At 38.5% G+C, this 15724-nt stretch overlaps 1 protein-coding gene across 4 annotated transcripts in view; it reads right to left on the reverse strand.

Moving 5' to 3' along the window:
- Window positions 1-15358, reverse strand: part of KDM4C (lysine demethylase 4C) — a 261852-nt gene extending 246494 nt beyond the window's left edge. For all 4 annotated transcript variants that reach the window (XR_010720481.1, XM_066180842.1, XM_066180843.1 and 1 more), the window contains exons 1-3: window positions 15278-15358; window positions 6124-6288; window positions 205-380 (exon numbers count right to left, since the gene is read on the reverse strand). Coding sequence is in view for 3 of the 4 variants with exons in the window: in XM_066180842.1 (XP_066036939.1) it covers window positions 205-380; window positions 6124-6267 (320 nt within the window). In the remaining variant the exon portion in view is untranslated. The remainder of the gene's footprint in view (window positions 1-204; window positions 381-6123; window positions 6289-15277) is intronic.
- Between the last annotated feature and the right edge of the window lie 366 nt (window positions 15359-15724).

Below are 15724 nucleotides of genomic sequence, written 5' to 3' on the forward strand. Positions count from 1 at the left end.
GGAAAAAAGGTAGACAGAAGGCATCATGTCTCAGTTTTTTCAGATGCTTTCTTGCTGCCATGGTATCAGACGCCTTCAACAACATAAACACAAACAATATTCACATTGTGGTACCCTTCAGTACTTCAAGAGACAGGTGCCTTACACAATTCAAAGAAATCACAACACGTGAAGATAAATATTTGTCTTACTAAGAGTACATACTTGTCACTGTTTGCTAGCTTCTTGAATTCCTTCACTGTCATGGGCTTTTTCTGAATATTGTACTGTGTGAAAAGTCCAGATTGGCCAGTGACCATCTGTTGAATTGGAGCAGGAATCACCAAATCTTCAATATCATCATAGTTTTTTCTTGGCTTCCATTCCTTTGGTGGGATAACCTTTAAATTCAGGAAACAAAACAGACTATCACAGTTGCAGTAAGAACTAAAACCATCCTGGAAAAAAACTGAAAGAAGAGTTGAGTTTGTCCACATGATCAAAGGAACATTTGCTACCAGATGTCTCACACTAACTGATACTTTAAGTGCCCCTAGACAATGTAGAAACCCATTCAAAATGCACAGTATCACCTCAGTTCACAAGCAGCAACTCACCAATCTACAACAATTCACAGACAATTGTGCAAAAAATAAACTGTTATAATAACAGAGTTGACAAAATTTTTACAATCAGAAAGCCTTATAATTGACAACTAGTTTGTAATCCATGACATCATATATGTTTAGTGTTAGAAAAATGTTTGGATGTTGCATTTGGGAGTACAGTTTAGAGGTGAACAATTAGGTGCTAATGATCTTAGATCTCTTTTCCACATCTAAAAATTCAAAGATCTAAAATTTTTATCATCGAGTAAAATAAAAATTCCTAAAAAAACGCTGTCAGTCCCATGCCTAAACATTATTTGGTATAAACAGTATGTGCAACTATATTTTTTTACTGAAGAGTGAAAAGAATACAGCTGTTTTAAATTTCTGAATCTGTTCAATTTACTCCCCATAAAACTACAGGGTACAACTCCATTACAGTAAGAGTGTGCACTAATTTAGATACATTAGCCTTTATAATTACATTATTTAATCCTCATAACTGAAGATTAAAGCTATGTGCAGATTAACCAGCTGTAAAGTTAACACATTTATTTCAAATACCACATAACTACTCGCAGCCTACGAAATTTCCCAGCAGATTCTAAAGTATTAGCAAAAGAAATCTTTAAGAATTTTAAGGAAGACTGTAGTCACATCAGTGTTCTTTAACAATTCTGAACATTTCTTGCGTATATTATTTCAGCAGAAAACAGGTAACTCTAGATGTGAAACTGTATCACTTCTAAAACAGAGGAACCAAAAAATTATATATATATATATTGGTCTGGTTTCAGTTTTGAATTTTTATTTGTCCAAAGGCTTAATGACATGTTTTTTGATCCACTCATGATTTTCATTCTTCTGCTATGTTCAAATCAAATTTCCACAAACACTGGCTTGGAAACCTTTAAAGTATCTTAAAACAAAGTAGGAAAGCTCTAATAAACATGCAACAAGTGAATTATATTATTTGAATAATTCATTCATAATTTAGAGGTAGCATGAGAGACTGAAATTTTATGGTTAAAGGCGTAAACATTGTACTCAAGGACTTTTTCCCCATTATGGTAAAACTCCATAAAGAAGCTGTGCCCTTCTAAGCCCACCCCTCCTTGAATATGCCTGGAACTTTGGACTGTGAGTTAAAGCACCTAAGGAAACATGAGATAACATACTATAGTTCAATTGACACAATTGTTCCATTAGCTCAGATTTAGGGAGAAGTAACCAAGGCTGAGGGAGAAGAAGGCATTCACAAGAAAGCCAAACCCAACAGCTGTCCTGAAAACCAGTTCTAGTTGGGTTTGGGGTGGAGGAGGCCACAGCCTACAGGCCCATCTGCTGAGGCCAGGTTTGCACACACTCCCCCACTTGGGAGGAGGAGAAGTTTTGGCGGTGTCACATAACCTCTGGTCAGAAGGAGTGAGCACCCCATCCTCCCTTACACTCAACTGGCTCAGCTGCAAATCCCCTCAACCCTGGATAGCCACATCCACAGGGCATTCACGTGAGAAGCAGCTGAAGAGGTGTCACAATCCATCAAAGACCCTGAAGCAGCCCCAGATCCCTTCCTAAGGCAAAGGGATGCAACAGATCCAGAGTCTGCAGTCTGCTGCAAGAGCCAGAATCAAACTCACTTCCAACCACTGAGGTCAGCTACCTGGGCATTCCCACCTAGCCCAAATGTTTATTAATCCACTGAATTCTGTGGTTTCTGGGGGACCCTCACCACCAAGACCAGAAGAAGGTGATGAAGATGTCGCTGGAAACCACAGTGCTAATATTTCTACTCAACCTGTCTGTCACACTTTCTCTCCCCCTTTTTCCCCCCTCCTTTTCTGCTTCTTTCTCTCTCATTTACTATTAAACAAAATCCATACTTTTGACTTCACTATATGCTCCCATTTGCACCTTAATTCAGGCAGAGGTATCTCCTTTAATACTTTTAATAATAAGATCACAAGAAGGCAGTCCTTAAGCTACACAGCTAGGCTGCTTTCTTACAAGCATTTTAGGATTCCATCTGTAAGTGTCCACTAGAAATTCCACTATTTCACCTCTCCATGAAAGTAATAAAACTCTAAAACAGACAGATCCTAAGATCATTTGCTACCTTCAGAAAACAATCACCAATAGGCATGTTGTAATGTTTGTGTACTCAAACAGTCCAAAGAAATCCAATCAAGACCATTAGTGGTAAAAGCACACATCAAAAGACAAACATCAAGCCAAAGGAAATTTATCTAATAGTTACATACTCCCATAGCTAATGTTTCTATTTTATACAAAAACAGGTGTTTTTATCTACATTTTTCACAGATGCAACTCCCTCTTTTCCTTTCTTCCTCTTCAGCTTCCACAGGACTTCTGCTGTACAAGAACCACTTAGTTTTTAGTGCTGTTTGCTTTTAGAGAAAAATAAATAATCCAATCATATTGTAATTCCTACTTATTTCTTTCACAGAATTCTTAAATTCTGTGCACATTAACAAAATACAAAATGTTAGTTTGGAAGCAGAGAAGTCATGCGTTCAGAATATATACACAGAAACCAAATATGTGCATGGAGATTTCCATTTTCATGATTATTAAGCATGAAATTGGAGGTTTGGCTCAAATACATGAATACTGAAAAGCAAAATTTGCATTATCTTATTTAGCTCAAGGTCAGTGTGCTTTAAGCAATAAAAATATTTGTGTTCAAAATATGCCTTCCAGCTAACTGGAGTATGTTTATTACTGTTGTAATTAGACTGTTGGTTTGAGATGTGAATTCTGTGGGGACCAATAAGCAAAAAAATGTTTTAAAAGAAGATAAAAATAAACCTCCTGCCCTAAAGAATTTGCATTCTCTAATGAAGACAAGGACAAGGACTGAAGATGTTAATATATCATGTTCAAAGCAACATGGAGGTAGCCAGTATAACAGCTGGAAATAATGACTAGGTCTCTGTGTTTTTACCACTGACCTGTCCCACTAAAGCCTCTTCATACTTCCTTTAGTAAAAATAGCCTCTTCAAAGTCAAGCAAGTTACATTTATTCAATGGAAGCAACCTAGATCAAATTCATTAATCACATCAGTGAATGCTCAAATATGAAAAAGGAAAAACCTAAGGCAAGGCTTTCTCGTGTATGTATTTATTTATCAAAGATCCTAAGCATATTAATAGAGTCTAATATAATTTAGTGTGACAAACATACAGTTTTAGATAGGAATGTCTTAGTTATATCAGTCAGTCTCATGCATGTCAGTACTACTGAGGTTACTGTAGGATGCTATCAGCACATACATTTCTGTTAAATCCTCTTTCATATACTGGCAATCTCCCATAGATCTGATTTGGAATGGCACTGGCTACTACTTCTATGTAACTATTTCTCCCCAACTCATCTGAAAATTGTTTTTCTTGCACTTGCCAGGATCTATTTTCAGCATAGTGTTCTGAAATTACTTTTCTACTTGCCAGTGTGACTGCAAATTAATCTACCTCTTTTGCTCTGTATTAATACAGTCTGAGTTTTTGAAATACCTCATTCTCCGGTAAAGACAATCTATCTATCAGCACCCCTTGTTTTATCTGTCCTATTGTTTACAGCCTTTGTCTTCCTTTTTAAGTATAGAATCCTTTGTAACAGTAAGACTAAAATAGATTTTCTATGCCTAAAGCTCATTTCAGGCTTTCAAAAGCCTAATGGCAATTTTTTTGCCAATTTGCTCAAGAGAGGCCACAGTACATTACCTGCTTTGGAAATGGTTTGATATTGTTTGTCTAGTACCTTAATTGCTTGTTTCACAGTATTAGGAACTTCAGTGGTGGTTACAGTTTTTTGAACATTTTATTTCCCATACTACTTCCTTCCTTCAATATGTGCAATCCTTATAGTCATTTCATCCACATTTACACACACATATTCTTCTACACAGATAACAGATCTTCTCCCTTTACAGGTTCACATTTAACCCAAAGTGTTGCGTATGCCCACGCTGATTGTGTTCTCTGTTTAGAGCTTAAGTTACTGTTTCCACAAATGCATATAGTTCTTCTGGTAGTCGTTATTCTTCCTGCATTCATACTTGAGTCTGTACATCCTGAACTTAAAAAAATTAGGTTCCCTGTAAGCGAATTTTCTATTACTATTAAAACTGAAATTTTTTCCTGTTATTTTAAATCCAATATCCGAAACGCAAAAAATGTCCCTTCAACTTTTGCAGTATGAATTATTCACTTGATAAGATTTCTTTTAAAAATACTTAGTTGGTTTATTTTTATTTATAAATTTTTGAGATATTATAAAAATATAGTGAAAAACAGAATATAAAATTCTGAAGACAACCTAGTAATGTGTTGCAAGTACCTGCTAGACTGAAAACACCAGGAGATGCTTTAATTGGTGTTCAACCAAGTAAGAAGATAGCACTACAATGAAGTTTACTGTTCAAGATTAAAGGACTCCAATACATCATTCCCATACAGACAAACAGGTGTCAGAACACAGCTGAGCACAGGAAAAATTCAGCCCAGGCCTTCCACTGTTGCCTATTTATCACATTTCTACTTTGGTTTGCAGACAAAAGTTTGAGAATATGACCTATGTACTCTTTCAGCTGAAATAGGAAAAAAAACCCAACCCTATAACACTTTCAAAGAGTGAGCAGTTCGGTTTTGCTTTGTTTCACAGGAAGCAGGAGCCAGGAGTGGGCAGAGCAGAAACAAAGAATTTCAAGTTTTATTCCTCCTCACCCAGATTCTAAATGTCTTGACCATGCAACATTAGCATCAAAACCCAGTAATGGTGATAGCTATTCCCACAGGGTACCACCAATAACTAAGCTGGTATTTCTAAACCTGCAGTGGTTTCTGCTGGTTCGAAAAGTGGCAAAACAGATACAGCATAAACAATGATATGATGTATGGCTAAATTACATCGGACTGAACCTCTGACAATCACCCTCTGCTAGGGGAGGAACTCCTGCAGTAAGGCCCTGGATGTGCCATTGTTCAAAGAGCAATACAGCCACAATTAGTGTGCCTGCAGCTCTCATTAACAAGAACACAACGTGATCACCATTAAAAAGAAAACTATTTCCATTCAAACACTGCCTTACCATCTGAACATCTGCCATAATGAAGTGGGATTATTTGCTCCAGAAAAGCTTTACACAACCCTAAAACACCAAGTTCAGCACCTGGTATATCAGGACTACTTTCATTTATACTATTAACCCCCTGCTTTGTTCTGATCTGACAAAAAATAGTTTAAATCGACTTAGAAAGAGATTTTATTTTGCTATTGCAAACTTCTAAACAATTTACAGTTAGAGGGAAAATGCCATACAACATCTTCACTGCATGAAATATCAGAGACACTGAAAGGCTCTTTCTTAAAACAGTAACAAATCATCACCAACTCCTTGAAAATCATTTGGAAAAAAATTAAATAATAAAAAGTCAGGTCTGTAATCAGCAAAACAAAAATAATAGGAGATCAGGTTATTAGGAGCATTTTTCTTCTATGTTATACATGTTTACCTTTGCAACTCCAGCCCTATGAGCACCCTGGGATTCCATGTGTGCTAAGTATTTGTTGAATTCCCTGAATTCATCCATCGAAGGCCTAAAAGTCATGATTTTGCAGCTTGGGTTTGGAGGACTATCTGAGATAACAGCAGCCATTCTGGTTCAATTTCAGTCCAGCTGTTAAAAAAAAAAAAAAATCATACACTGTAGAGAATAATCTGTAAAACCAATTCTGACATTCGACATATATGGTTTCAAACAGGAAAAAAGTATCTACCACTATCCACGCAGACTAATGTAAAAGGCACAAAACAAATGTTTACTTTTTATCCTTACTCCTTTGAGAATACCCAGCCTTTGCCTAACACAAACGCTACTGTAAATGAAATGCACACAGTCCTGTCCATACCTCTGCTTTTACAGCATATTTTCTCAAGTTAACCTAGCATCTTCCTGTGCAGATCCCTCTGCACATTCTCTGTCTAGAGAGTTACGTTACACAGGCATAACCCAGAGTAACAAAGATACATGTTTGATAAAATATCACTATTTCCATTCAGTAAATGGAGAAAGCCAATTTCTCACTTCCCACTCACACTGCAAACACAGAGGAAGAGCACTTGGAGTTTTTAGTTCTCACAATCAGCAGTTTAACAACAGGACTATATTCCTGCTCATTCTCTGAAAACTTTAACAAAGAAAAAAGCAAGTAAGCTAGACACATAAAATCCGTATTTCCTCTGACTCCCATTTCTACATTGAGGCTGACTAAAAGAAGTCATTTCTATTTCATACCAGGATACAGTACTCACGAAAGGACTGATCTCTAGGCAAGTGACAGATACACATTATCTTCAGATCAGAAGGTGTTGCAATTTCCAAGTACAAATCACCATGTACCATCTGCCCTTCACAAAATTCTTCACTAGCCTTACAAAAAAATCTGCTTGTAACAAATTTCAGCCAGCATGCTCTGATCAGATTGTGGTTACCCCAACCCTTTACGCCAAACACTGGGTGTCAACCGGTAAGTACCACACACCTGATCACTCATTTCTCCCATCCATAGTAAGATTGGAAGGAGTTGAGACAAGAACAGCTTAATAATTTAAACAAAGTAAAATTAATTTTTATTATTATTATCATAGAGAAAGAGAGATAAAACTCGAAAAAGCCCAGGTGATACACAATACAGTCTGTGATCAGACACCCTTCTGGGTAACTCAACCATGTTCTATACTGGGCATGGTATCCTGTGGTATTGAACAACCCTTCAGCCAGTTTGGATCATCTCTCCTGGTCAGCTCCCTACACCAGGGTTTTGTGTATCTCCTTACTGGAAGAGTGCAAAATACTGAAAAGTCCCTGATTAGGATTAAGCACTGTTTGGCAAAAACCAAACCATCAGTGTGTTATCAGCATTCTTATACTGAATTCCAAACACAGTCCTAAACACATAAAATAGTATTAATTCTGCCAACTCATACAAGCACACGGTGTCAAATGCCACCTGTATCACCTTTCACTACATCACAGATGATGCCCATTTCCAAAACCATAAACTGATTTACCAATTAACTTTCAGTTGCTGTGTAAACATATGAAATTAAATTATGCATATAGAAAGTCAGTGTCAACAAGGAACCTCTTATTAACCTTTTAATCCTCATTTTATCTATGGGTGAAGAGCATAAGAAACCACAGCGCCTGTATGCATTTTCTATAAGCCTGAGGCTCTCTCTCTTCTTTGAAATTAATTTCATCTAATGTGAAGGAGTAAAAGTTTGAAATAAATCTGATTTCCTATATTCCTCATGCAAAAGGGTAAGGAGCCAAGGAAAAGCCATATCCAAGTGGTTCAGCTATGAGAAAAGCTGAAGGATCACTTTGGCCAATGTCTGTTTTAGGCACAACCAAGTTATTATGGCATAAATCAGCTTGATAAAAATTCCACTTAATCAAAACATCTCACCAAAATACACCAGTTTAATAGATGAGCTGCTTTAAAATCATCCACGTACACTGGCACTTTGACACAATGAAGAAATTCAGTTAAAGACTATTAATTGAACTAATAAACCATAATTAATTCATGCAAACTTTCACAATCACACATCAACATTCTTGCCTGGCTACCAGACTCTCAAAATCCTGTTTGTGAAGATGCTAACAAGATTATCCCCTTATTTCTCCGTAACTAAGACCAGGCTCAAGCATGTAACATATCGTACTGTGATGAACCTCAATCTGTATCACAAGCAGAATTAATGACCTTCAACTAATTATGAAGACATGTAGAGCACTGGAAAGGCTGAATTTTTTGCCCAGCTTAATTGCAGTGTAAAAATTACAAATCCTGTCTTTCACAGATCTTTTTTCTAACAGCTTCCATCTATCTTAGGGTCCAGGCCCCTAAGCAATGAGCACACAGACCAGCCAGATGTGTTACTTTCAGCAGAAATAAACTATTAAATCCATGCTCTTGTGTAACCCTTCTTTCTCAGTTAAAAACACATTCTCATTAACTTACTGCATAAAGCTGCTCCTTGATAAGCATGTTTCCAAGAACTCCTTAAGCAGATTCAACTATACAACACCTTTAGATTAAGTGGCAGAAAGATCATAAAGGCTATGCAGAATTTGATATACGAGAAGTCCATTAGATGTTTCTATTCGTTTTATGATTTCTGAGTAATTCAATACCTTTTTTACAACTATGACCTATCAGCTGTGACTTCTTAAATCTGTTTTACAACTTCATTATTGCATTTCTTCATTACAAACACCAATCTGAAACAGTAAGCACAAGTACTGAGTTACAGGGTCTAAATCTAACACAAAAAATAATGATATGTTACAAATCAGAAAACATTGAATTCCTTCCAATTCAATTCTATTAACTTCTAACACAATATGAAACTCTTTCAAGGACTTGGTGGAACTCCAGAGTCCTACATTCTTTCTCTAAACAATGCCTACTTTTGGTTATTTTCTCACACGCAAAAACTCAGTTTTACCCTAGCCAAATCACTAAGACAAGAGAGCGTAATACATCCCCCAGTGTAATAGCTCAGAGGCCTTCAGAGGTTCTTTTGCAGACATAATCACAACCACTAGGAGACCATCCTAATGCAAAATCCACCCAGCGACCATATTATTGTTGACTTCATTACTGCACTTAGGTGTATAGATAACTACCTATTTTGTGATACAAAGCTATACAACCTAAGAAATAAAACTTTCAGAGCTTTACTTACTACTACACAATGAAAATGTGCAAAATATTAGTAAATACTGCTATAAAAAGAAGGCAAATATGCACAGGCTGTACTTTACGAAATAGAAAGACATGTAATATGTACACAGGGAATTTTTAGTGAAGTCCCTCACATCAGCATTGTAATCAGATATTTCCTGCCCCCTTGCAAGACAGTACTGCACAATGAAAAAGATGCCCATAATTACCTAGAAAAACAAAGGATAGTGAGAATAAATGTGAACAAACCTCACTGAAATTATCATGCATTAGTACTTTACATAACACTGAAAGAAGCTTTTTAGCTAATCATGGAAAGGTTTTAGCCAAACAAGCCCAAGCTATGAACCTGATCCAATAAACTCCACAGCCTGCCCACAAACCTTCAATTTCTTGGTGACCAAGTAGTCTGCCTATGTCTTAAATGTCTCTGATTAAACAAATTAGAATTTTAATAAAATACAAGCATGTAGTTTGTCCAAAGTTTCCAGCTAAGAGCTAAGTTATCTACCAAATAACTAGGTTAAAGAACCTGATCCTTCTTTTGAAAAGTTTATAACCATTGTAAGGGCCTTGTTAAAACCCTCAAATCATCAGCCAGGAGAATATTAATGCTACATTAGTCTTAACACTGCAGAAGTGAAAACATGAGGTCAGCAAAGTTCAATAACCCACATCTATGTCAGTATGTAGCCTAAGAAAACTGAACTAAAACCACCACAGCTCAACACTAGAAAAGCTCACATAGAGCAAGATGAAATCTCATTAATGTCACAATTATTTATATAATCCAAAATGCAAATACATTTCACTAGTTATGATGACAGGAGAAGTGCTTTTTTAAACAAATCCTGCAAAATCTGAAGTGCCTGGCTTGTAGAGACGTAACAAACCTGATACTAAAGAGTAGAATTGTATTTTACATGCCTGATAACACATTTTATTCCACATGTTTTCTGGTAATTGCAAAATCTACATAATTGTTTCTTCTACATCCTAAGAAAAGGGAAGGACCTATATACCCCACTACAATTAACTCAAGCTTGCCTTTACAAACCAGTACCAGGCACCTATGATTTCCAGCCTCCACTGCCAAAACATTGAACTGCTTCTTTATAATGTCCCCAACTTGCCATACAGTTACAGCTGTCAGAATACTAAATAAAATTTATTGGTTGAAGTGTTATCAGTTAAACAATGTTCCTCCATGCAGAATCTTCAATGCCCTCAGAAGAACACAGAATATATTATTTCCAGAACCGGAAAGCATCTTCCAAGTTCCATTTAGTTGATACCAAGTATAGAAATCTAAACTAGCAATTGTGCTTAATCAAATCACAAGCAAGACACCAACTCACACAACTAGAAAATATTAAACCAGAATGAAACGCACTAGAAAAACAGCATGTGTTAATTTGCATTTAGTTAAAAGGCACAAAAACCTGTAGCTTTCACTACATTAAACCAACTTTCAGTATTACAGTATTCTGTCTCCGCCTTAATACTATGCTCTGAAGGCTATACACTTCATTTTGCTTATACTCTAAAATAAACTAACCAGTACTGAGAAATCCCCCCATCGTGAGTGGGGAATCCAACCTTTCTGGCTCCAGACTACACAAGACTTGACAAAACAGCTCTTCCAAAAATGCTTTCTGGGAGGTATCTCTTGACTGCCCCCTTTGGGCAGTCCCCTTTACTGAAAGCACAGTGGAAAAAAAAGAAAAAGCACAGACTCATACAGCTACTCTACTATACACAAAATTATTAGCTAACACGGAAAAGCAATAAATAACTATAGGCCACTGCATCATAAAATAAATGTGTTCATATTTTGAAAGATAAGATTGTTTTATTCTGTGTGTTCTAATACATAAAATTGCAATGTACACAAGCTCTACTCCACTATCCAAATTAAACAAATTACATAAAGCAAGCTCCAGCAAAAGAAAAAAAGTAGGAAGGAAGATGGGAAAAAATCAAATTCCTGACGGTCACCACTTCTCACAGATAAATTAACTAAAACACAGATTTCTTCCTTTTCTTGTAAATTTTCACCAACACTGTGGCACAACAAACATTTGATAAATAATTCATCCTGGGAAGTTTTTTTCAGTAGATTACAATGAGAATATAGACTTGTCCAGAGAAAGGCATGCACAGGAAGCCCCAGATTTTTTTTTTTTTTTTTATTTTTTTTATTTTTTTTTTGAGGCTGTTTTGTAAAATAACCATGTTTGTACCACCAGGTCTGTGCTAGCTGGAAAGGAAACAAGTAGTAGAAAATCATGCCTTTATCTGTAATAGTTTCAGCAGCAATTTTACTTGTAAGAAAAACTCCATGGGTAAAATCATTGTTTTTAAAAAGTTGTAGCATATTCTCTAAGTAGGTACCATCCAACTCCCTGTACTGTTCAGCAAAGCAAATTCAAAAACCCAAAATACTGCATTAGTGCACTTTCAGGTAACTCAAAACATAAAAACACAGTTCGCATGTTCAACTGTTACTGAGCATGTAAACAGTTAAATTCTCTGTGTAATTTGGGTTTGCATACTTATGTTTGAATTGTTCTTTTAATAATAGTAAATGTGCATGCAATTATGTCTGCCTACTTTATGTACCTTGCTTCAAAAGAGAACCTATCCGGAATTCCAAATCTGTTACTTAGGCTAATTGATTGTATTAACAGTGGAAATAAATATATGGAACACAATGCTTTGTATTTGTGATATGAGGCCAAATCTCATGGCTAGGTATGTATTCCTCAGATATATACCATCATCAGAAAGACTCAAGTTTATAAATGTTAGGAGTATTGAAGATTTTAATACATTATATAAACTTAAGAAACCAGGAATCTGGGCAGATAAACCTATTTTGAAGATCCTGCAACCACCTCTATTTTATTACAAAGCTCTGAATAATTTGCAATCTTCATTTCAGTTTACATTTCTGCGTCTGGTACTACCTTACAGCAACAATGTTTCAAAACTATAAACTGGCTTAATTTGAGCCCCTAAATTTTGAACTGAAAAATGACCTGAATTCATTCCCCAGACATTCTTCTCCCACACCAGGCTCACAGTATGAAAAACATCTTGAAATAAGTGATCTCGCACAAAGGGCAAGGAACTAAAAAAAAACACAGAAAAAGTATTTTTCGCATTTTTTTCTGCAAACCATGACTCAAGAGTTTCTACTTTTTTTAATGAAAACACAGGTATGAAATCCATAGTCCTAACTGAAAGCAGCATGTACAGCCTCCAGCAATGGCAAAAGTTACCAAGAACCTAGTCTCCGCATCTCCATAATTGCTCACAGCAGATATCTAGATGTAAGTAAGTGTAGGGGTAGCTTATAACATACATTTTCAGAATATCATCTCATTTTTCATCAATGTACATACCAAGGAATCCTTAAACACAGAGGATATTATTGCATTTTGCAGAGTTTGATGATTATTTTCCCCATGATTTTGGGCCTCTCTAGGCCTTTAATAACCTCCTCCTCAGCGGCGTGGATGAAAGGGAGCAGCAGCAGCGTAGGCCACCCCTCGAGACCCCGTTTATTAATAAAGGCATTTAAAAGAGGAAACTGTGTCTCCTGCCATTTATAACAATATGGCAAAACTACAATTAGAGTTTATTCATAACTCTATATAACTCTAGATATTGGGACTTTGGACCAGCAAATTCTTATTAACGCCTTCACTATGTGATCTGATTACACAACAATTACTATCCTCCAAGTATAAAATATTGCTTATCTCCAAAATATCCTATCTTCCGTGATTCAAACAAAAAAAAAAAAAGAACTCACACAATCACTTGATGATTTTGAGATATGAATTATGAAACTATCAAGTGACTATAGAGATTTTTTACTAGAGAAGTACTAAAATCTTAACTTTTCAGAACAGAATTACAGTAATACATCTTCCCTTTGAAGCTCCATGTATACTAAATTCATGTTTCAATAGTTGTTAGGGTGAGGCTTTTTAAATTTACACAGGAGGCAGTAGGATAAAAATACCACCTTCAACAGCACTACAACCCTATTCACATTCTGTTCAGCATAATGTTGATGAAACATCTCACCAAAAGAAAACTAAGAAAAAAAATTCAATATCAAAGTGAGTTTCTTGCAGAACTAAGAATCAGACCAGCTAAGAGTTGCTTAAACCCAGAAAGTCCTCAATCAATAATCTACTCAACCCAATATTTTGTAGTAGTTAAGCATAAAATTGTATTTTTAATAATTACCATGTTTGCTAATATGACTTTAGGAATATTCTAATAATGAGCAGTTGACAACATAAGTTCATTATCTGAATGCAATACTGATTAGGCACTCAGATTTAGTGCAGAACTATTTATTTGATTTGTTTAGAAATTAGCTCAAGAGATACAAAACACTGCATGCAGTACTCAGCAATAATTAAAGAGTAAAACTTACAGGATTTCATTTTTTTTCCTATTTTATCTCATTTACGATAAAGACATCAGAGACCAAATCAGATTCCTTTAAAAAAACAAACAAACAAACAACAACAACACACAAAAAAAACTGACCGAAGACTTTTCTCTCATATACATTATTCCAACTCTGATCCAACAGCTGTTTAACCATGTCCACATATCTGGGTGATACTGTTTCCTGGGTTACTCCCTAGATAAGAAACATGCTAGCACCAACAGCACTCCAAACCTAAGCTGAGAAAAAAACTACCATGAAGGTCAGTAGTTCAGTTTACTCTCATTTCAACTGCTGAAACAGAAATCATGCTTGTGTTTTCCATTTTCTTGTGTTTGGAAAATACTTCTCTGAAGCAATGCCATCAGCTATTTATAAGGAAAAATAAAGGTAATGCCCAAGTCAAATTATATATCACACACATAAAAAATCCCACTGCATTAGGTGCCACTAAGTTTCTTTCTTACAGAAAAAGTGATTCCATTTAAAAGGTGCTGGTTTAGCAGCCACTAAATGGTAACTTCAGCTCCTAGAGATGGTAATTCTCAGCAAAGAATCCTAAATCTGCACTTTAAAAGTAAAAAATCAATGCCGTTTATTCTCTGAGGTAGTACAATTGTTTTTAGAAACACAAGGACACACGAGTACTTTTCCTAAAGTAGTTAATCTATGAGACAAAATATTTTGCACACACTTTCCGCTCTTCTTTCCCAGCTAAAATCAAATGCAGAGGAAAGAAAGCTCATTAAGAGAAGACTACTACCATGAGATAGAGACCTGATCCCAAAACCAGCTTCGAAAGCGTGTTATAACCACAGACAGATGTGGAATAGGCGCCCAACTCGGTACTTCGGTCAGCACATAACTCTCAAGTCTTAGCTACATGCAGGTACGAACAAGCTGCACCAGTAAGAGAATGTCTGGAAAGCCCATGACAACTTCATCAAACCCCCGACAGACACGGAGAAAGGTAAAGTTCTTTTTCACTCCATCCACGCACTTCGAACACGGGGAGAACCCGCCCGACCTCCCGGAGAGCTCCCACCGGCAGCCACGACCCAGAACTGCAGGCCGCGAGCAGGAACGCGAGACCCATTTTTCCCACTCCGGCCAATTTCTCTTCCTCAGCTCTGTCCCAGCCGCCACCCTCTGGTCCGCGGCGCGGAGCGCCCGCACCCATCCCCGCCGACCGCGGGGGCTGCCACGTCCCCGCTCACGCCTGCGAGAGCCGCCCGGCGGCACTTGGGCCGCTCCGGCCCCCGCCCTGGGCCGCCCCGGTGACGCCGGGACCCGCCGAGCACCCGCGCCGACCTGGCCCGACCCGCTTCGGCCGCCCCGCCGCCTGCCCCGCTCGCCCCCGACCCGCTCGCAGCCGCAAACCTCCTCCCCGCACGCCCGGGGCCGCCTCCACGGCCACCGCAGCGCTCCTTCCGCACCTGTCCGAGAGAGGCTGCAGCGGGCAGGCGCGGCCGGTGGAAGGGATGAGAGGCAGAGCAGCGCGGGACGGGGGCAGGGCAAGGGGGAGCGGGGCGGGGCGGGGCGGGCCTGCTCCCTGCCGCCGCCACCGCCGGTTCCCCTGTCCCCTGGCGGATGCGGCTGCCGCTGCCCGCAACGCGGGCTCCGAGTTCCCAGATTTCAGATGACAGTTGTGGAGGCGCGCGCACGCGCGCTCGCGGGGGGCCGCGCATGTAACCCAGGGAGCGGCGCCCGGCGCGTCACGCGCGGGGAGCGGGGGCGGTGCCTCGGGCGCTTCTGGGCGGGGCGGCGGCGCCGTGGGGAAGCGGGGCGGCGGCGCCGTGGGGAGGCGGGGCGGCGGCGCCGTGGGGAAGCGGGGCGGCGGCGCCGTGGGGAAGCGGGGCGGCGGCGCCGTGGGGAGGCGGGGC

Source organism: Chamaea fasciata, unplaced genomic scaffold, assembly GCF_029207755.1.
Source record: "Chamaea fasciata isolate MVZ Bird 193981 ecotype frontalis unplaced genomic scaffold, bChaFas1.0.hap1 SCAF_4, whole genome shotgun sequence".
Taxonomy (NCBI): domain Eukaryota; kingdom Metazoa; phylum Chordata; class Aves; order Passeriformes; family Sylviidae; genus Chamaea; species Chamaea fasciata.